The sequence below is a fragment of the Strix aluco genome, chromosome 4 (genome assembly GCF_031877795.1).
Source record: "Strix aluco isolate bStrAlu1 chromosome 4, bStrAlu1.hap1, whole genome shotgun sequence".
Classification (NCBI taxonomy): Eukaryota; Metazoa; Chordata; class Aves; order Strigiformes; family Strigidae; genus Strix; species Strix aluco.
Genome location: NC_133934.1, coordinates 49,685,643 through 49,708,986, shown reverse-complemented (window position 1 = coordinate 49,708,986; position 23,344 = coordinate 49,685,643). Strand labels below are relative to the sequence as shown.

Sequence of the window (23,344 nt, the reverse complement as noted above, 5' to 3'; positions counted from 1 at the left end):
AACTGCTATAAGCCTTTATTAGAAAAAGTTCTTTAGAATCTCACTCTTGTATACAATTAAGCAATATTATGACTTTGAAATATTTACATTACAAAATCACTTGAAACAGATATTTGATAGAACAGTTGCACATACAGCCATTTCATATACAGAAAGTAAACAAAAGTTTTATAGCATTCTTCAGGTTTAGCATTGTAAAACAATTTACTTTTATCTCAGATCAATAGTTATCTATGGAACTGTAACTTACAAATACCTAGAAACTAAAACCAACATACTTCTTTGCTAAGGTTAATGTTAGGGTTATATGCTTTACAAGTGCAGGACTATTAGGGTGCTAATTAACTGCTGGCAATGCCAGTAACCTTAAGTTTATAACTTTATGGAGGAGTTACTTCTCTTTTATTGAAAAATTTCTCTGTTAAGATGCTGATTTTTAGCATATGGAGGAGAGATGTTGGTTCTTAATTACCCTTCTTATTCATGTATTTCTCAAACAGATCCTTTGGATCAGCAGCTTTTCTGCCTTCTGTAGGACAAAAAGTGCTCACACTAAGTTAGATCGCAAATTGTCTTGAAGTGTTGGATAACTACTGAAATACTTGAAGAAAATGGAAGAGGTGGTAACAGTTCCTTAGGGATCATCACATTTGCTAAACATTTTAGTATAATACATAGTGCAAGTGACTCTCTGTTTGCATGCTTTTTTGCATATTATGCTGAGGGGTAACAACTTGAGTTATCAGTTGGTGGTAAATGTTGCAAGATGATGGTGGGATGGGTCAGCTCAGGTGTAGTGCATGGCAATATTAAAATAATAAAAAAATCTGCTAGTATCTGCTGTCTGGTTGTCCTCCTCTTTGTTTTGTGGATTAGAGGATGTGACTGTGCATCATTTAGGGAAAATAATATTACAACATTTTGGCTGTACTAATGTAGGAGTAAAATGTTCTAAATCCCTTGTAATTCAATCCATGTACAAGATTAAAATACTGAGATAAACTGTGTAAAAGGAAATGACCAGGAACTGATGACAAGTGTAAAACAAATGAGTGCAAGGGGCACACAAGTAAGGAGGAGACAGAAATACCAAGGGGGGTGAGGGAGGAGAGGACCCAAGGTAGCAACCATGCTAGAGCTGTGCCTGCAAACCCAGGGTCCACAGAAAGACTTGGCTGTAACCTGAGTGAGTGGATGCTGAGCAATGACTCTGGTAAATGCAGAAAGCAATGTAAAAATGAAGATCAAAGGAAGAGACCAGAGGGGTGAAATGGGGCAATGCAGAGCTGGGGTGAAGCATCAGATGAATGAGTGATCCCCTTCATAGTTGAAGACTAGCATTTCTTTTTCAGAGGGGAAGAATAACAGTGATGGGAAAATAGAAATACTGAAAATCATATTTGTCTAGTACTAAGGGAATCCATTAGAAATAATCTAACTATACTGAAATGCAAGTTACTTGTCACTTATTCTGTGTCATGTGGGGAGGACAGGATTTGATGCCAGGCAAGATTTGATGAAATGCTAACTTTTCCAGTAGTAACTTGTCAACTATGAGATTTGTACTTTTTAAAAGCAGCAGATCCAGGTAATATATATCCAAAATTGGCCAAGGAAGTGCTGAATGCATTATTTGGTATTTTTAAATGCTTAGAAAGTTTCCGAAGAGGAAAGAAATCTCCTGTCATGCCAGATTTTAGACAGGGTAAATGGCATAACCTGGGTAATTATAAAGTTCAAACCTACACATTAGTTCTGGGAAAAATTGATTTTAAAGCTTGATATAGAGATTGATTAATCATGAACTCTGAAATAAGATTTAATGTTTATTAACATGAGTTTACACAATATACATTCACTCCAGTTAAATCTTTTTTTTTTTTTTTAGGTGAAACTAAATCTCTGAGAAACTTACTTGAAACTGTACACCATTTTATCTTGCAGAAGGACCATTCAGAATTAACATTAATCTCAAACCAACAGTATGCACAACACAGACTCTTTTCATATGCCATATGGAAATATGTCATATTCCAAATGCCATAGCAGACCAAGTTAGTGCATTGCACTATCATAGATATGTGGCTAGGACAGGGTGAAGGATTATCAGCAGGTCAGAACTGAGTTATGCCATATAATATAACTTTTGGGGGTTGGTTAATTTTCAAAAGTAAAAAAATAAAATAAAGCTAAGTACTCCAATTCTTCATGTCCCAGCTGTGCTTCAGTTCTCTTCAGGGAGAAGGTAGTGGCTGCTGGATGTGGAACGGTGTGGGCTAGAGCAAGGTAGGGTGAGAGTCACTGCTGGACACCAGTGTTGCAAATTGTTGGGTCACCACTGAGTGCACTCCAACCACACAGCTGGTAATGGTCTCAAAATACATCTTTTTATCTTTTATCCTTAAAGAAAACATTCTCTGGTTTGGGCATCTTCAGGTTACTGCTTTCCAAACTGTAGTAAGTCTGAATATAACATCTTTGTCTGTTGGAAGGAAGTTGCTAACAAAGCTGATACTGGAAAATATCCACTGCCATTTTTTTAAATTTTCTAAATGTCAGTCTTTCACTTTTTCCCTTTGTGATTGCATTATTTTAAATCAATATTCTAGAGAAAGAGTTTACTGTCAGGAACTTGTGGAAATTAAAAAAAAAAAAAAGTTGTGAAAGATGAACTGAAACCACTTTTTTTCAGAGTTAAAAACCATCCACGCAGGGAAAATTAACTTACCATCACTTGTGTATTAAATCCACTATTTGCAATAAATTGTTTTGGAACGATGAGGAATTCTTTTTGAGAAAATTACTAGTCAAGTCATATTCAGCAATGAATGACTATTGTTAGCTGTAAACAGTTTTATCCTTTTATATTTTGGCACATTCTCAGTTACTCACAAAGCTGAACCCTCCTCTGTGTTTGTCAGCTGTTAGGGACACTTAGCTGTCATCCCAGAGGCTTGGGGTGTTTGCTCTCTTTAACCAAGCTATGCATGACAAGGCACTAGTGAAATATTTGCAGGCAAAACAAAACTGATCATATTAAACATGTATTGAGTGGGAAGAAATTATATTTAAATAGAAGATGAGGATAGGTAGGATATGATAGGGTAGAATATAAGATATGGTAGGATGTGAATTTAATACTTTAAATAAGGCGGGGGAAGCTTTGCATGGACAAGAATCCACTTTCATATGTGTGTTACACTGCATCCATAAGAGACATTCCACCTAAAATCAATGGATGTGATTATAGCATCCATAGTCCTACCTTGAGGTATTTCAGGAGTCTTATTTTTTTCAGTGTAATTAAAGGTGACCAGGGACATTTAGAAGTCAAGGTCTTTCAGATATTCCAAGCTCAATATTCAAAAACAGAAGCAGCAGAAATCTTACTGCATCTGAAAACCTTGACCAAGTAGTTATGTATAACACATACTTATCTAAACTGTGTCTGGTGTGAGTACTGAATTGTTCAATTTTTCAACCACTTTTTTTAAATAAGAAATGTTTTCAAGTTGAATATTCCTGAAGTAGATGGTGATCAGAGAACAGCACTGGGCAGGGAGGAGAGTTAAATGGTAAGAGCTAGCCCAGGGTACTAATCTGTGGAGATAACAAACTGAAAGGCAATCTCAAAATAATATTTTTCACTTCTGCAATGCCTTTAATTTGAAAACCAAAAAGCATGCTATAAAGACCCATGTCCTCACTAGGCTGCAGGCACTTCAGTCAAATCCTTTGAGAGACTTTTCAGCTGCTCTGTGTCTCCTCAGAGCTGGTTTGTCAGTCCTAGTCTGGTACCTCCCCAGCAGAAGTCCTGTGCAAATCAGTGCACCGTTACCAAAAAGCAAATTGAAAAACAAATATTGCATAGGCATTAGCTTCACATACACCAAATCAGAGTAGTCCAGAATTATGGATGCTATTAATATTTCTTAAAAATAACAACCAACCCACAAAAATTAAAGAAACCCACCAAACTTGGAACAGAAGTGGTTCTGCATGATGCACAACTGAAGAACCAGACAGAAACTTAGACTATTTTGAGACCTTTCGGGGGGGGGGGGCGGTGGAAAGAGGCTTCTCTTCATTTGTGGTGAATGTCATTGCAGAAGGACTTTTTATCAGCCCCTAATCTTACTATAGAGCTTTTCCTTTTTTTTCTTTTTTTCTTCCCCTTAGTGATGTTTCCTTTCTGAAGGCTCTATGTAGCAGGACACAACAAAAGCATTTGCTTCTCTGGCCTTTTGAGATTAATTACATTTAAATCCAGTTCATCCAATATCTGGAAGATTGTTTGCTTGTGCGCTGCTTCTCTTTAACCAGTTCTTTGCCGTTCTGACTTCATGATTCACCATCACTGTGTATACATGGGAAAGAAAAAAACACATCAGTGTTCATGCTGTTGGGTTAGTTGTCTCAGCAGGAAATAATATGCAAGTGTTATCAGAAAACAAAAGTGTCAGCCATGCAATGCAGGGAATGACCCCATCTGTGGTACTAGATGCTGGCAGCAAGGACTAGTCTGATTTCTCTGTTGGTTGGTGGCTACCCAGTGCACCCTGTCTCCTGCCCCCAGGCGAGTACTGAAAAATCAAGTTATCATCTTTCCACAGGTTAGGATAACTTCTTACAGATGGAATTTTTGTATTAAATCTGGCCTCATAATAGGGGAATTTCTTGTCCTGCAGATTTCTGCCTATCTGCTCCTTAGCACTTATTAATAATGTTTGGTTCATGCCAACATTAAAAATGCAACATTTTTTATTGGCTGGTTAGATTTCAGTCAGCATTAATTGCAGGGGTTTAAATCACCTCTGAAGTTAAAAGGGCCACTCATAATCTTACTATTTCATGGTTTTTTAAGTACCTTGCCAAACTGAGTCACAGCCTGGGAAAGGAATATTTCTCTCTGTACTGACTTATTCCCCACAGGTATCCGTAAAAAAGGAGTCACTCTTTTTCAGGCAGAAAGATTAGGAGGGTGCCCAAGGTAAACAAGACCCCCTTGGGAGGTGTGATAAAGCAGAGGGCAATTGCTTCATCGTACTTGGCAGCCTACAAAGACCCATGCTGTGAAGGGGACAGGCTGTGCTTCTGTTTTGCTGGGGGAGTAAAAGTCCCCAGAGATTGGTCTTGCACCCACTTGTGCACCACAGGAACATCAGCCCTTGGCTGCTGCCCCTGCGCCCTCCTGCCTGCTCCTTCCTGCATGTGTGGGATGGGAACCCCAGCCCCAGTGAGGCTGGGAAGATGTCATAGTTCTCTGCTTAGGCACAATCAGGATTTCAGCACTAGGTTTCAAAGGCAAGTTATATTATTTAAAAATATATATATTTAAAAATTAAGTATATCCACATGCATATTTGTAACTTAGCTTATGCACAAGGCAGATGACCCCCACCTACAAAGGAGCCTGGGCTGTCATATGTTGTCTCTTGTGCACAAATCTGCAGCCTTGATGCTCACGAGTACAAATTTTTGCCATAATGATAGCTTTGTTTCATTTTACTTTGTAGTCTTTTACTTTTCTTGCTCAAAAGAGCTGCTGAAAACATCTATTTATCTGTACATAGTTCTCTTTCTGACATTACTTATTCAGATAAGAGTTTGGTCAGGAAAAACATCAGGTCTTGGTCTGAGAAGGTTCAACTGCAGAAACAAATGTAAATGAACTTTTTTTTATTTACCAGAAAATCCCACTACTTCAGATACCTTTTCACTTTGGAATGAAGCATGTTTCAAAATTTCATGTAAAACGAATCTTGAAAAGTAGTTTTAAGGAAAACATTTAGAAATATTTTACCACCACAGGGTTCTGTTCTTTAAACTTTTTAAAATGTTATATTAAAAAGTCACATAGTCTGAAAAATAGTTTTGGAACAACTTTCATTCTGAAAATGTCATTAAAATGTTTCAAAATGTTATCTTACCAAAATTAATTCATAGTTCAAAACATTTGGGTCTTGATTAACTTTCCCTAGCATCTTTATGAAACAGGAAAACAACACTCAGACAGCTGTATTCAGTGAGGCCTTGAGATGCTTCCCACATTGAAACATCATCAATAAAATCTAAAAAAGAAATTATCATCATTTGAAAATAAATTTGCCCAAACAAAGCAGTCTTTCAGAATCTGAAGTTGAACCTAATAATCTTGTACTTTGTATTCAATTTATATCCTTTGTCTGAGCAGCTCTGAAGGTTTTAGAGATAAATCTCTTTTTATTTGCATTTGTTTGCCTTCCTACAATTTAGAGGCATAAATTTCTCTACAGTCTGATCTTAATATTTTCTTATGACTCGTATCTTGCTTGAAATAATGTGTGTACCTTCACTCTGACTGAAACATACTTAGCTGAACAGGATTGCTTTTTTTATATCAAGGCTGAAGCCTCACTATAGTGCTTTGAAGTGGCAATATCTCTATTTTACAGGTGGGAACTTGAGGTAGGGTGTAGTCCAAAAATACCTTTTGCCCATCAGGAGCAAAAACCCCACCTTCTGATGGGATTACTGCAAATCCAGTACAAAAGCGCTTTTGTTGGGTTTGTGTGTGTAGCGGGGAAGGGGGCTACAGTAGTGTCCCCCTGTGAGAAGCTTCTCAAAGCTCCCCTGGCTCCAAGTCAGACCCACCTCTGGCCAAGGCTGAACCCATTAGCAATGGTGTCTGTGCCTCAGTGATAACATATTTAGAAGGGGAACCTGAGAGGAGGAGTGGGAGTTATGAGAAGGACACCTATGTGAACACCGAGGTCAGTGGAAGAAAGGGGGGGAGGTGTGCTGGAGAAGACACTTCCCTGCAGCCAGTGGTGAGAGGGCAGGGCCACCCTCCCTGCACCCTGCCACCCATGGAAGTCACTGGCAGAGCAGATGCTGACTTGCAGCCCATGCCGGAGCAGCTGACTGCACCTGAAGAAGGCTGGGACTCTGAGGGAAGAAGCCCCTGCTGTTGTATTTCGGTGCTGGTTGGATTGCAACACGTGGCAGGGATCCATGCCAGAGCAGCTCAGGAAGAATGCATTCCATGGGAAGGACTGATGTTAAGAGAAAGTTCATGGAGAACTGTCTCCTATGAGGGAGACACCACACCAGAGCAGGAGAAGAGTGTGAGGAGTCCTCCCCCTGAATAGGAAGAAGTGGCAGGACTGACCGCACACCCCCATTCCCTGCCCCCTGCACTGCTGGGGGGGAGAAGGTAGAGAAATCAGGATCAAAGCTAAGCCTGGGAAGAAGGGAGGGTGGGGGGAAGGTGTTCTTAAGATGTGGTAATGCTTCTCTCTGTCCTACTCTTCTAGTTAGGTGTTGCTGTTGGTGGTGTTTGAATTACATTGATGTTTGTTTTCTTCCCCTTAGGAGTCTGTCTTTTGCCTGTGACCATAATGAGTGAGTCATCCCTCCCTATCCTTATCTCAATTCCAGAGCCTTTTTCTTTATTTCCTCCTTCCCATTCCTGAGGGGAGAGGGGTGAGTGGCTGCGTGGTGCCCAGTTGTCCTCTGGGCTCAAACCATGACAGCACTTTAGTAAGGACAGTATTTAAAATGTCAGCTCAAGCTGGGTAGGTCATGATGATTTCTTTCTGAAAATGAACTGTTAAAGTAAACTTAATGTTCAGGGTGTCATTGTGCCTAAAAAGCCTTTTATAGTATGATTAACTTCTGCTGGTGTTAGCATATGGCTCAAGCGTACTTTGTCCTATACTCTCTACTATAGTCAGTGGTATGCTCAGCAAATCTGTTTTTAGAGAACCACTGTGCAGCTGCCTCTCCTTAACAATTTTTCCTGCCTGAGTTATCATTTAGAGGCTGGGTAGGGAAGACCCAGATGGCTAGGAAATCTAGCACCTTTTTCAGCTGCTCAGGGTAAAATTATTGTGCTTGCTTGCATCTGTAACCTAGGATCTAAGTAATTCTTTTAAAAAAACCCAAACCAAAACCCCACAGCACAGCAATGATTTCTCTTGCAATAGGCATAAGCAGAGACCTTTTAAATACAAATAGTTGCACTGGAGCAGCCCCATCCAAAAGCTATCCTGAAACTGCAGCTTTGGAGCAACTGAGTTGCAAACTCTCTAGCAGTGGTGATATAACACCACCACTATTTCCCTCCTGAGCAAGGAAACTCAGAAAAGAGGGGGGGACCAGGATATTATGATGGTCTAGCTCCATCGGAGAGACATGTTGCGTTGAGTCACCTGGTGCCGTGGGAAGGGGAAGACCTAGGTCCCCCTGCTGCCACCCTTCCCTGCTCCTGGCCTTGCTTGCTTGTGTCTGCTTCCACTGCACCAGGGATTTTCTTGGCACACAGGGTGGTTTAATTGTTTGTTATCATAACCCGGCACAGAGGAGCTGCTTTGCACACTCCTCAAAATGCAGCTGACACACAAGTGTGCAGGCAAGGGCAATGTAGAGCCCCTTGCTTCCAGCTGGAACCAGAATTTTTAATTAGGGAAACTGGGAGTTTGAGAAGGGTTTAGGGGTTCTGGTCAAAATCCTGAGGAAACCATCCAGGAAGTTTTTAAGTTTATAAGCTGCCAGGATTGTGGTCTTCCATTCTTCTGGAATCTCTGTTTGGACTGTGAGCTAGTGGCAGCTCCAGGGGAGTACTGCACAGGGACACCAGGAAGATCCTTCGGGTTTTTTTCTTGGAGTCAGGCAAGCCCCTGTCTGGCAGTCCAAACATCTGGCAGGGGCTCTCAGGAACTGATGGGCACCTGGGGGCGGAGGGGAGATGGGTCTCTGTGCTGGTGAGGAGTGTCCAGGAAGCTATGCTGAATGCTTGTGTCAACACCTTGGGAAACTGATTAAAGTCTGATCAGTGAGTGGAACTCCATCTGTGCCATCTGGTTGTCTGTCTTGCACAGGTTTACAACCACAAGATTATTTAGTGGTGCAATTTACAAGCAGAGACCAGTTTAGAAATAAGAGTGTCAAACCTCTTGTTTAAGTTGAAATCAAAGTCCCTACATAAAAAAGCTTTAAAACTTAAATAGACCAAAGAATCACTCTATAATTACATATAAAAAAATCAGATTATTTTGGAATGACATTGACCATATTTCTTCAAATAATACCATGAATTAAAAGTACCTTGGGTTGGCAATTGATTCTTTTTCTTCTTCTCTTACAGTAGGCAAACATTCACAGTCAGCTGAAAAGAATAAGAAATCAGACTATAGTTACTCTTGACAGTTCTTCAACTTTTTATTATGCAGTCTCTCTAGAATATAAAACTGCAGATGCTCTTTTGCACCCTTTTATCTGTAAAGTGTGCATGGTCCCCAATAGCATGAATGTTACATGTCTTAAATCCTCTTTTCTTTTGATAGGTGTTGCCATAATTTCTATTATATATATTTCAGTGTTTATGTACACTTATACAAATGAGCTACTTTTAAGGACTGTTTCCTATAAACGACATGGGGAGGACTATCCGTTAATCTTCCACTGCTTCTAGCTGTACCTATGCTTTATAGTTCAGCTGGGAATTTGGGGCTGGGATTTAGGGAACACTAATAAAAAAACCCCATATGTAAACTATTGTCTCCCTTCTGTCCACAGAATTTTAAAAAATATTTTTTACAGTACTATTTCCCCATGTACTATACTCAATGTCTCTATTTTACTACTGCTGCTTAGCATATGTTTTCTGCTAGAGCTTATGGACCACGAAGGTCAAAACCCCATCATGTGGAGCACTGTGCTAGTGCAAAGAAATGCTCCAAAGAGTTTTATGTCCTGAAAAACAAAGCCTCCTAAGAGGTCAGGCAAATGAGCCATTTGGATATAAAGCAAGGGACCAGGAATGAAAAAAATATCAGGGTTTCAGCATTTCCTAGCCAGTGAAAAGCTGTTAGCAGTTCAAAATCAGGCCTTGGTTAATTCACACATTACTGAAGACTTGCATTTTTTGAAAGTCTTGAAGGAGGATGTAAGGTCCTTAGAGATTTTGAGCGGGAGATTGACTGGGAGGAAAATGAGGGGGAAAAAACCACAAGATAATTAGAAGTAGCTAAGAAGGAGCTGAAGATGCTGCTGTTGGTAGTTAGCACAGATACTAATTGCTCCATGGACTGATAGACTTGCCAGAGAAGATGTAGATGGAGAGTGGTGCTGGCAGCTAAGAGCAGCTTGTGTTTCATGTCATAGAGATGGCAAGCAAGGGAAAGGATGCAAAGAGAAAAAGGATGTATTCATAGGATCCTGACAGCAATTTTAAGTAAATGGTGGTCTGACCTATAAGTAAATGCATGTTTCTTCTATGGTAGCACAATGTGGAACACAGAACTGTAGAAAATCTGAAGACTGAAAGGACTAGATTCTTCAGAGAAACTAGTATTTAGCATTAAAAGTGTGTATTTAAAACTATAAATACTGTTCACAGCTATACATGTGTTTAATAGAAGTGTCTACTGGAAACTCAAAACATTTATGATATTTTATCATATGTTAAAAATAAGCTCCTACACAAGCTAAAATAGTCCTCTGAACAATTCTACCCCTGACATTTGTGCTGCTATTTTAGTAGCAGGGAGTCAAGAGCGCAACTAAAAATGTTGTAGGAAAAGCAGTGACACACATACAAAACGCCTTACATTGATTTTCTAAGCATGGGATCTACGTCAGCTAGAAAGAGAGGGATGATGGAGTAGAAGAGTTACCGTGTACCATTTTTGTTCATGCTGTTCATCCATTTATCAAGCTCTTCCATTTCTATCTCCATAACAGAGGGCGTATCTTCTTCAAAAATAGGACTTGAGAGGAGGGAGGGAAAAAAAGGCATTACACAAAATGCTTGATTTAAACAACTTACAATGTAGCAATTTTGTGTGAGTCTTTCATAATTTCAGACACATGTATAAAGTCTGGAAAGCGATCCTAGCCTAGTAATCTGAGAAGATGTCAGCCCAATGGGTGTGAATGAAAGGGCTGCAAATGGCTGCAAAGGAGCAGTGGCGAGATGCTGGTCCTGGGCAGAGGTAGAGCTGGCTGGGACATCACATGCAGAGGGACTCAGGCAGTGTGGTCTGGGGTATGCCAGAGCACAGGTCCACTGCAGCTATTCGAGAACTGTCCCAACTGTAAGTAGAAAACTGAAAAATAAAATTGTTTCTTTCTGCCCTGTTGAAACACATGGCAGAAGTCCTGTTGCTCCAGTGATAAAAGCAGAGGGCTTAAAGTTTTGTCCTAGCTGTGACTGACATTGGCAGTGACTTCAAAAGGAAAGGTCATGAGTAGAGTAACTCTGCATTTATGTAAATGCCTCTGTTTAGTTGCCCTTTGCTGATTATTCCTGGAGTCACATGGTAGAAAAAATAGTTTTAGCAAGAAACCCTTTTTTTCCCAGTGAAGCCAATTCCAACTTCCAGCATGGATTAGCAAGATGGCACTCAATAAAAGGTAATGATAAAAATTATCACTCTTATCAGAGCCATACAGCTTTTGGCTTGTTTTCCCAGCAGCTAAGGTTTTGCTTCCACAGCAGCTGGGTGAGCCTTTCTGCCTCACCTCAAGGTGAGAAGACAAACTTGAAAAACAGGGGAGCAAGACACAGAGTTTATTGTGAATACTAAAAGTTGGTGATGAGCCAGGCAACTGATCCCCTTTGCTCATGGGGCACCTGGTATGTCTGGTGGCATCTTATGGCTAGTGGAGCTGGGGGTGCCTAGAACAGGCATAGGGGTCGCTGTGGGCGGTGGGTGCCTGTAAGGCAGCGCTCGCCTCTGCCACCCTAACTCCTGTTCTTCTGCTCTAGTCCTGCACCTACAGCTAGATACTGAAGTCACACTTTAGCCACCTCTAGAGATGGTTAACTGGAGCAATTGATGGCAAAAGGTAATGGTGTTTAGTGTACAGCTAAATTAAAACAGGTAGTGGCAGAGATAAAAATCATAATATCCCATTAGAGTAAAAGAATAAAAAAAAAAAAATCAATGTTCACAAACTTTACCTTTTCACATTTTCGCTTCCCAGCTCATCTGGAAAAGAAAAAAAGTTGGTGTTGATAGTTCTGCTCTTCATATATACAGGGTTCATTCAGACTGCAAGCAAGCCTTGAACAAGGTCATGTAAAACTGGCTGCATTTTCAAAAGACATAATACTTAACTTGTGGATGAAAGACAAAACATCTCATCCTGTTTGTAATTTTCAGAGGAACCCATTATTTTTAATCTTGAACACACTAAAAGCAGCTCATTATTAGCTCAGCTGTGCTGGGAGAAAACTGGCTGTTAGCGCCGCAGTGGGCAGGACATGGCAGATGCACGCTTCCCTGAGCAGAACAGATGTCATGAGAGAAATGGTATCTTGAAAAGGAACCACTGCTTTACTGGAAGCATCGGGACACACAGGCAATCCAGCTCTGCCTGGAGACTCTGGGAGCTGCTCATGGAGAGAAGGGGAGGATGGACTTGCATGACAGATTAAATCTGTTAGGCAAATGAAGGTGAACTAGCCAGATGTCAAGAGGGATCCAAAGCCTGATCCCAAGACAAAGTAAAGATGTGGGGGGAAAAAAAAAGTAGTGTGATAGTCATTATTCAGAACTCCCCCTCCAGGAATCAAGTGACTGAAAAGCCTCAGCCCTCAATCAAGAATGAAGGACTACATATAGGATTCACATTGTATACAGTCTCAAATTAGCTTATTTTTTATTCATTGTTGCCAATGGGTGCTGACACCTCCCGCTTGTTCCAGCATATTCCCTGACTGCGGAGCCACCCCAGGGCAGCAGAGCTATCTGCCTCTGCCTTGAGGATGCCCAAAATTGCAGCTTCAAGCAACAAGCACAGGGCAAGAGATCCCAGGATTGTGCTTGTGCAAGGTACCATGTTTCCCATCCCACTGCAAGAGTGTACCTGCATTTCAGGTCATCCAGAAACAGGCAGACAACTAGGTGCCTAGTTGTGAATTCAGTTTGCTATGAGGGTGACCTGGTGGTAAGGCAGGTGCAGCCTAAAAATGCCCTGAAAAATGGACGTAAAATCTGTTGAAACTATGTCACTGTCTGACCTGGCATGACCATTTCAGGACTTCACTTACCAACTGCGTGGTTTTAATATGACACCTCAGGTTTTTTTTCTGTGGCTTGACACTCCAAGTTACCAATTTCTTTGCTAACAGTTCAAGGTACCTTCCTGAAGCGCTGCTCTCCCTATGGCAGCACCCAGGCAGTCTAACCATGGGATTCCTAGCTCATTTACTGTGATATCTTCATAGTTGCCACCACCCTACAAGATCCCTTAAAAGTGTTCCTCAAAATGGTTTTATTGAAGCTCTGAGCAGCTTTACCTTGTGGGCAGTATAGGCAATAGAAGCATTAAATTAACCTTGTATGAAGTTATTAAGTATAAAGTCAGAATAAGCATTTGCAGCCACATGGTTACACCTATGTGTTGTTCCCAGTGTTGCCAGGAGCGGGAGCTCAGTGCCGTGGCTCCTGTGGGTGGTGGGTGTGCAGTGTGAGCAGGAGGTGCCCAGAAGCAGAACCAGCTCCTGCCTAAGGAGAGGTGTGTGCCTGGATACCCTGGCCAGGGGTGGATCTCTTTCCTATCTGTCAAATGTGCAACTACAAGCAGAGAAGTACATCCTAAATGTGGCATCCCAGGCCTCCAAATAATGTTTTGTTAACGTCAAGCACACCCTAAAAATATCCTTCTGATGCATGAGAAAGATGAATTTACCTTGCTTAGACTTTTTCCTTTTATGATGTATTACGAAAAATATGATCAGCAAAATCAGCAGGACGAGCAGTGCAATGGGGATAATGTATATCAGGATAGACTGTTCTGCTGCTTCTAGGCTGTCCTGATTGTTCACAGCATTCAATTCAGTACTTGGAGTACTTTTTGTTTCAAAGCTGCTTTCAGTAGCACTTGCAGTGACAAGTACTGGCTCATGGTCATCCACGGTCGAAGAATGTGTAGCAGGAGGAGGCGTTACTGTAACGGTGGATAATATTGGCAATCCGTCTCCCGAACCACCATTTTCAGAGCCTGCCAAATATACAAGGACAACTTAACATTTTATGGATTTTATTGGTATTATCAGTGAGTCAAAGCGTACAGCTTTAATATTTACTTTTCATTTGATGTCTTAAATAAAAAATAGCAGATGCCCCGTACACACAGATTTTTGAAGTCTTGGGCAACGGATGTAAAATTAGATTGCAAATTTGTTACAAAATCTTACCAGTCCTGACCCATGTTCTTCAGGTGGCTTTTACTGGGGCATATCAGCATGCGTGGTCTGTCTGCATGCAGCTGTCTTGCACAAACAGACTTTTTTTCCTGCAGGTTGGCATCCGGTGTCGTGCTCACATAAAAGTCTTCTGCTCCTCAGTAAACCACCCCATCCTGCTTTGCTCCTCAGCCTTGGTGTGTATGGCCACAACCTCTTTAATCCCTCCCTTTACCCAGGGAGTTAGTACTCCCTTCAGGGAGACCATTATCCCTGGTTCACAAATTCCTCCAGCTCACTCATCTCCCGGCTTCTGTGCCTTTCTCAGATTCATTAAATTTGTTTCACTGTGAAAAACAGAACTTGATGAAAGGAAGTCTGAAGCCTGCAGAAGCTGCTGATTTTCACTTCTGCATGGACTAGAAAAGGTAGTACTAACACCAGGACTTTACTGGATACAGATGCAATTAACTGCTCCTCTGATCATATGGGCTCACTGAAGGAGTGTATGGTAAAGAGTCAGTGCTGGTTATTCTTCACAAATGCTAAGACTGGGGAGTTTTGAACCTTGGTTTGGGTTTCAGTTTCATTTATCATGCATTCTGCAAGAAAAGTGGCTAAAATTTGCTATCTTGGTAATAGCGAAACAAGCTTTTTTAGGAGGCTAATTAAGAGTCTGTGTTGGCTGTCACAGTTTAAAGCTTAAGAGAAGTACAGCAAATTCTGGGCTGATACTGTATTCTATACTAATGCCAAAAATCCTGTTGTGTAGCCAAAGGTGCAGGAATCAGTCCTTAGATAAACTACACCGACATGTTTCCAAATGCAAAGCCTTCAACAATTTTCTTAGCATGAAATTAAATCATGATTTTTTGTGTTACCTGCCCTTTCAGATACCATGGTGCAGCGCTCATTTTATGCAGTAAAGCAGGATGGGATTTCATGACTTTTGCAATGACATGTTTCTCCCTGTTCTTATAAAATGCTGGGCAGCCATAGTTTCCACTAGAGTTAGCAAGAGCTTAAGGTTTTCAGCACCTCAGTGCTGGCATTTCCAATCTCACAGTACTGGAACCAAAAGTACTTAGCATTTTAAATGCTTTTGTAAACACATTAATCTTCATAATGGCCCTGAGAGATGAGCAGTTATTTCCATTTTACAAATGAAAAATCGGAAGGACAGGGATGCTGTCCTTCCCAGAGATGCCAAGTGAGAGAGGGAAACTGGGATTGCAGCACTATCTCTTGCTTAATCCACTCTGCAGCATCTCCTTTGTCAGATTTGTCTCAAAGAGGAGATGAGTATCTCATGAGACTGTATTCCAGAAAATCCAATTTCAAATGAATAAAATTATTTGAGTATGACAACAGTGATTTATCTAGATTTTTGTCATGCTTATCACTCAGGCACCTGTTTCATCCTTTCCTAAAAACTATGAAATAATTTTAATACTTAATAAATCTAATAATTGAATATAGTATTTAATACTGCAAAGGTCACCAGACTTTTTCACCACAATATGACAATGAAAATGTTAGCTCTGCAGTGGCAAAGCACTTTGTATTGATAGTCTTTCTGTTGCTTTCTCCTGTATTTAGTCTTTCAGTCAAGAGCAAAACACAATCTCTGCCTCCCTTCCAGGTAATGACCCCTTATGTGTGTGCTCCTCAACCCTGTCCCATGATCTGCTGGCTGTCTTTAATCCTGTCGCAGAGGACGGGAGGGAGAGCTCTTCTCCCTTATTAGCTTGGCCCCTTGACTTTTCTTTCCCAAGGTAGTTTGTAGTCATTGGTGCCTGCAGACATTCCATTTTGATTGCTGCTGCACAGAGCAGTGAGGTATCGCTAGAGATGACCACAGCATGATGGACCACATTGCTGATGGAACCAATAGACTACCATAGCCTCACCAGACTGCTTGGTGACCTTGCTTCATTTTCCTCCTCTAGCCATCACCCTTGAAACCTGTCATCTGCTGCATTTGATATATTGACACAGACAAGCCCGTTGCTTAAAATAGTACAGATGGGAAAGGGTGTGGGGAAAATACCTTATTTTTCATTTACTCTTAGAGCTAAAATGGATTTTTCAAATGTCTAAAGCATGGTGTGACTTTAAAGAAACGCAAACAGTCACACCTCATTAACTGTAGTGCTAAACCTTCAGCTGCAGCATATGCTGTGCTTGATTTCCAAGAGAGACTTTTCCAGTGTCTCTGGTACTTTTTATCTGCCTGTTTTTGAGTTATGAAGCAGATTTCAGATCATTTGTCTCTGTGTGAAATCGAATTACCTTTTCTAGTCTCTAGGCAAAGAAAATGGCAAATCACAGGGAGTGACCTTGATGCCATGTATTTTTGTTCACTTTGCATAATTTCAGGAACAAAACAATACCTCTTCTGTGAACACCATTTCCTCTTACAGAGATCTTTTCTCTGAGTGAATTAAATACATCTTTCAGCAGAAGGGTAGCCAATTGCACAATGTTCTTGCAAGGATATTGCTCTTATTTCCTGTGTTTCACCTTCTGCCTCAACATATCTCCCTCCAGCTCTTCTGCCCATCACCTGTGAGGACCAGAGCTCGGACCTGAGGGTTGTCCTACCTGTCACACAGGGGCTGCTCTTGCTCTTGGGCCATCCACACAGCACATTTTTAACATGGTAGGAAAATCACAACCTGCACCTGGGTGGACCTGGTAGCTTGCACCAAGGAAGGATTTTTACCTCCAGCCTGGTGGGGAGGGACGGACTCAGGCCTCCCAGTGCAGGCGCAGCGCCCACCGCACCCATCTGCCTAGGCCATGTGAGACCCATGTTGTTGGCCCCAGGGTAGTAATTGTTTTTTGTAGTGTTTCAGTTTAAAGTGCCCAAAATAGTGAGCAGGCTGTGCAGCTGGCCTCAGTAGCTGTTTTGTAGGGTGACTGAAATGGATGTTGCAAGGTTTGGAGCAGGGCAGAAGAGGATCTGGAAGTTGGAGACTGTGTGAGATGGTATTCAGACATTTTCTCCATGCCTGGAGGGAGCCAGGTTTGTGGTGGTCATTCATACCATGAACTGTCTTGTCAGTTGTGCTTGGGTTTCATCTTGCAGAGATCTATGAGCTCTCTCCAAAAGGGAGTCTGACTATAACATAACATAATGTAACATACATTCAGGATGGAAAACCAGGGCCAATACAGTGGAACAAGAAGCAAGTCACATCTGACCATGTAGATATCTCCTTGACTTTGCAAAGCCTGTGCCCTTCCTCTTGCCGAGCTCGGCTTCATGCTGTTGGCTATGGTCTGACATCTGTACTCAGCCCTCTGCACATCTCTGCCAAGGAGCAGGTGCTCACACAACAACAGCATTGGCTCCAGCTTTGTCTGGACTGCCTGGGGCCTGAGTGCTGGCAACTTCTCCCAATGTTGAGGGAAGTGGATGGGAGCATGCCACAGCTGCAGCCCAGCCCATATTGCCATTCTCCATGCTTTCAAGAGCAGAAAGGAGAGGGGCTGGCATGCAGCTGTGTCCCACCCTGATGGGGAGCTGGGCACAACTGGAACTGGAACCTAAGAAGTCCTCAGGTTCCCACCACTGAGGCATTAGGGGATCTAGTCCTTGGGGGACCAAAATGCCTGAGCAAGCACTAGCAGAGGCTCCATTACAGTTCTTACGAATTACAAAAAGGCCACATCCCTGTGTGCAGATATCATGGTGTAAGGTATTATTCAGTGTTTTCTACTTTAAAAATATGCTCAGGCTACTGATGGACTTTGTGTGAGTTTTGGAGGTACTCCCAAGCTTGCCTTTCAAGGGAGATGAGGGGAGTTGAATGTACTGAGCAGTTTTGCAGACTGGAGGCCAAACAGCTGCATCTCAACCAACCAACATTTATGTTGTTGCAGCATTTCTTCCTCTGAGGTTTGTGCTCTAGCACTCAGAGGTGGCGATAGGAGTTTCTTGATGAAGTAAGTGGGAAAACAGGTTTCTGATTTCAGCTGGATGTGAGGCAAAGGAAAATAGCCAGCAGTCAGCACATTTTGTTCTGCTGTAAATCATCAGTCTCTCTGCTGCCTTCTCATCAGACTTGAGGATTGGGGTCTCTGAAGGGAATTTTTTCAAATTACACTATAGTACCTACTTACAGAAGAAAAAGGGATCAGAGGGAAAGCAAGAGCTAAGTCAGTGGGATAGTTGAACTTATTAGTTTGAAAGGAAATTTTTTGTTCCTCCAAACTTTCCTATAAACTATAAAAATGCAGTGAAAGGAAGGCTCATGAGAAGGTGTCAAAACGAGAAAAGACTATAAAGCTGTATATGTTGGCATGAAGTTACCACATCCTATATCACTCTGCTCCATACACACATTCCTTCTGGTGGTATAGTCATACCACTTCACGTGGTCCATATGATCCTCTCTCCTACAGCTTGACTCAGCCCTGTTCTGTTCCTCTCCCTGCACGTCACATTGCTGTAAGAAGGGCCGTTCCTTGCCATGGCCAGGGCTTGCCCAACTGCCTGTTGTGGCAGGTCCTGCCTGTAAGTCTGGCTAGAAGAGGAATCCTTAAAAGCCTGCAGGCTAGCTGTTGGGTGCATACGCTCTTCTGATGAGGGAGCACAAACATGTCAGGATGGCTAATCTGTAGACAAGATCCTATTAAAACGGGGTGCTTAGAAAGTGTTATCTAGGTATAACCTCAAAGAGGAAACAACTGTTTGAGTTCATTTATAGATGATGGAGACAGCTTTCTCCTCATTGTACTTCCATCCAGCAGAAGTGCTGTGTTAACTGCCAGAGTTGCACATTCAGTCACACGTCTTAGAGGCAATGTGTGAACCTGTAGTCTCATTTCTCACCCCCAGTGCTAAAGGTCTTTCAGACCAATTTATGCATCTACTTAATCTCGTGGCCTTCTAGCTCTGCATCAATGATACCCGTGCAACCTCACTGTGATGCAAAGCTCTTGGTGCTCCTTACTCTCAGGAGGACACTGAAATTAAAGATTCAAAAGCTCCAGAGGCTCTCCAGCTATCATAAAATCCCTTAAGGGAAAACAGACTGGGGTCACTGACTGAAATTTAGTAGGCAATCTTGCTGATGTAAAGGAGAGATTTTCTGAAATGTCCCTGAAGCACTTGAATAAAACACAGTGGAAGGTAGTGTGTGTGGATAAAAGGGAGGAATAGGAGTAAATACGTACAAGGAATTGATGTGTTCAGTATAAAGGGGTTTTCATCTCCTTTCTAGGGACTTGCACTTTAGAAAGAGAGGATGTAGCAAATCCTCATTTCTTACATTGTTGCTTTGCTAGAAAATTGTAACAGGTGACTCTGATGGGTTCAAGCCCATTCTCAAGTTCATTACCCTAGGGGGGAACAGATCAAAAATATCACTCCTTTAGAGACCTCAGTTTTGTAGGGGACTGTACCTAAAGGGCACTTCTCTGCCAAAGAGAGAGTTGCTGCCTGTGCTCATGGTACAAGCTGCTGAGTATCTGGATATTTGATAGCAAAGTTTCTTTGAATGACAGCTCAGAACAATAGTGCAGCCAAAATAAAGCACTACCTGCAACAATCTCAGCCCTTCTGCTTAATGATCTTACACGCTTCACCACTCTTCTCCCTCACGCGTTTTCTTGCTCTCCATGTCAGACCTCTTACGCTGCAATTTCCTGTGCTTCACCAAACACAGAGGGAGATGGTGTACTCTGGGAAATGCCCATAGGGTCAGAGCCTTTTCCTATAAGCTATAATAAGGGCCTTAATACTTGTTCCTAGGGTCAGCACACACCTAGGTAGGTCTTTAGGGTTGCCGAGAGGCTGAGCAGCGAGCACCATCACCCAGAGCAGGGAGGGCCACTGCTGGCCCTCAGCAGGTCACTGGTAGGGTTTTCTGCCTGCACAAAGCAAGGGGATAGGAAAGGGGAAGGGGACTGGTGCAAACCCCAATCTCAGTGTGGAGCCAGGAGAGAGCCAGCACCCAGAGCTGAGACCTCAGGCGTGCTGTTAGAGCTACTGGCTTAGAGTGATTGTAGCACAGCCAGTAGAAAACCATCTGTTAATCATCATCCAAATGGAAAGGTTTTACAAGGCTCCCATCACAGTATGGGAACAGGACTTATAAAGGCTTCAATCTGTCTATGCTGCAAGATTTAATCATACTCTTTTTGCCTATTTTGTAAATGGTCTCTAGACTATAGAGGTGAGATCTAGGAGAACCCCAAGAGCTTCTGCGCCCCTTCTCCAGCAGACCACTTGAAAGGTGAGGACTGTGTCTAGGACAGGAGGAAAAAGGGAAAAAGCTCCTTTACAGGTCCTGCCCTGTTGATCTGTGAGCAAGGAGGGGTAAGAGCAAAGATCCCCTGAGGAGGCTGCCCTCAGCAGAGCGGCTCCCGACTCACCAGTGCCTTTGGGGTACATAAGACCCTGCATAAACTCTTCCCTCTGCAGTTCAATTTCCCCTCCAAAGCCCAAGTTCACAAATTCCCCCCTCCCACCCTTGCAGTCAGCGTAAGCCCCAGGTATATTTTAGGGCTGGTTGCACAAGCAAAAGCTGCCTTTGTATGGGGAGCAAGGGTCCCTACTCTTCTGCGGGCAGGTGTTCTCCTCCCCTTGCCCAGCAGCTGGGGACTGGCTCAGGAGAGCCAGGGCTGACAGAAGTCGGGAAGCGCTCTGTCAGGACTGACTCACTCCCACGGAGGAACTGTTTCAAAATCAACCAGAATTTAAAGGTGGACCTACCAGTAGAAAGCCTCTAAAGACAGCGGGGAGTGAGTTGGGGCACCTGGTATGTGACATCTGTCTAGTGCTTTGTGCAGCCTTTAATGCCCATCACAAAGAAGGGTGGGGGGGTTTGGGGACTAAGGTGTCCCTCCACCCTGTGGAGATGGTGATGAAATACTAGTGATCAGTACACTGCAGATGAGCTAAGGAAGCTGGAGCCTGATCACGCTGCGTTTCTTGTGTCAAGCCCTTCTGTTCCCCTGGGACCTCCGTTTTGCTCTGTCCATGGCAGGATTTTTTCCTCTGACCGCTTTGATTCTAAGCTCTGTTCAATGTTTGCAGCATATTTTCCTAATGTAATCTGTTACACAGTAGGGCTGTAGTAACGCAGACAAGACCAAATGATTTTATACCTTGCTTAGCTCACTCTTACAGCTAAGCAAGACTCTTAACCGCAAACAGTTAGGCAGAACGCCGGGAGCCAGCACCCCAGTTTTACACCCTCCTTATAGCACTGGTTTTCAGTGAAAAAATGCCCATACCAAACCACCTATTTCACCAGTGCATTTCAAAATCTTAAGAAGTCCAGTGATAGCTGAGCGTGACCGTCCTCTCTCCCTTCTTTCTGGAGAGCTTTCGCTCGCTATAGCAGCACAGAGGCAGCAAACACTTCTAGTCCATCCTGAGGCACTTTGGCAGTAATTTGTTTGACACCGAAAAGTATATAAGCACTGTCTGGCAAGGTTTTACTAAAAGAGCTGCCTGTCTTGCGCAGTTGCTGGCTGCCAAAATGCCAGTGGAACAAACTACCCCTTGCAAATGGGTGAGAGCCTCTGCCATGATACCCCAAAGCTTCAACATTTTGTCACGAGCAGCTTTTCCTCTCGCAGTTCTTCCCTTCAGAAAGTCAGGACCTAAATCCATGGTGCTGACCACTTTGTTCTGCAGACGAGAATTCAAAATATTTGTCTCTGGAAGCGGCTGTTCTTTTGTTAAACCGGTTTCAGTGCACCGGGACTGCGGAAATCGCACTGAATGGAAGCAGTGCTCTGTCTCTAACTTTACTATTAAATGCTGATAGTATGAGTGTGGGGTTAAAAAAGTGCAACAGATAATTAAAATTAGAAGCAAAATGCCTGGCAGTCCAGCATGGAAACTCGTTTCCTACACACCTTCAATTTAGGTAATGTAGGAATTGTAGGATTCAGTTGCTGCTGTTTGGGGTTAGGTCTAAGGAAAAAAAGTCAAAGCTTTGAAAAAGTCAGGCAGCTGAAAACAGAAAGGGTAAACACAGCTAAAAGAAGCGGAGAGCAAGTCCCCACAGATCTTCTCCCAGCTCTCAGTTTGGAGGGTGTTGCCCTCCAACTCGGTCCCATCGCTGCAGGCACGAAACGCGGTCCCACCTCGGAAGGCGAAAGGTGCTTTCTTACTCACTGTTCCCGGCAGATCCTCTGACCAGCGACAGGGCAGAAAGCAGCACGATGAGGTTTTGCTTTCGCATGTTGCCTTGGCGGCGCTCCCACCCGAGGGGTGCTTCGGCTGGCTCCCTGCTTCACCCGTACATTTACATTTCCTGTTTCCTGCCGGGGTGCATCTGAGCTGCATTTCTTCAGGAGATGGACTCTCTTTGATGGGTTTTAGGAAGTGATGTAATTCCGTCTGGGCCTGTCAAGCAAGCAATGATTGCAAAAGAAAGAAGAAAAAAAAAAAAGAGAAGTTGCTCTTCAAGCACTAACTTGGCTGAAGCACATTTGTGCTGTAGGTGAGTGATCTACTCTCATTTACTTTTTTGATTCCCAACTTTACAACCATCGATCTTCATCTACATGCAGTGTCTTGGGGACAAACATCATACAAATACAAATCAGGCACAAAATTTCATTTATGTGTGTTAGCAGGAAGGTTTTAGCTTGCTTTTCAGGTTGGTTGAGCAAGCAGATTTCAGTAGTGCCTCCCTCCGTGCCTCGGTTTTCAAGCCGTAATTCTCCCCCAGTGCAGTGGGACGCTGCATGCATTTATGACCCCAAAAGGCAACCCCCAAGCAGTGCTGTCTCCAGCAAATGGGGAAAATGGCTGGTTCACTTGGCAGCCTGTAACTGAGTATTTGAGGCTGGTTTGAGCCAGGGAGGAGGAAAAAGTAGAAAACCACATAATTTTTTGTTAGGAGCAGGTGGATTAGCTGGAAAGCACTTAGGCATCGGTATGGCAATGGCTGTAGATGACAGGGGACAGAAGGTCTCGAGCCGCATCAGGATGCAGTGCCTCACATGGGGGTCCATGGTGCCACAGTTGATGAAGGTAGCAAGGGGACAGGTAACTCCTGCCTCCCTTCCTCCCTCCTCTTGATTTTTGCACCCCCACAGCAGTTTCTGGTGGGGTGTGCAGACTGCAGGGCGTGGCTGTGCCCCCCTCAACGCCTCTGCCCTCACCGCCCCTGCCCTCACCGCCCCACCACTGCCCAC

The 23,344-nt window shown here is 42.9% G+C and overlaps 1 protein-coding gene across 3 annotated transcripts; it reads right to left on the bottom strand.

Moving 5' to 3' along the window:
- TMEM154 (transmembrane protein 154) lies at positions 1 to 22,581 on the bottom strand. Of its 3 annotated transcripts, none has more exons than XM_074823019.1 (6): positions 22,286 to 22,581; positions 13,681 to 13,992; positions 11,948 to 11,975; positions 10,666 to 10,751; positions 9,088 to 9,148; positions 1 to 4,357 (listed from the first exon to the last, which is right to left on the bottom strand). In XM_074823019.1, the coding sequence occupies exons 1-6, from the start codon at positions 22,485 to 22,487 to the stop codon at positions 4,342 to 4,344; spliced, it is 705 nt and encodes a 234-aa protein (XP_074679120.1). In that variant the 5' UTR covers positions 22,488 to 22,581; the 3' UTR covers positions 1 to 4,341. The 3 variants fall into 3 exon arrangements, with proteins under 3 accessions (XP_074679120.1, XP_074679121.1, XP_074679122.1); XM_074823020.1 differs by having other exon boundaries at positions 22,313 to 22,581; XM_074823021.1 differs by having other exon boundaries at positions 22,317 to 22,465.
- Between the last annotated feature and the right edge of the window lie 763 nt (positions 22,582 to 23,344).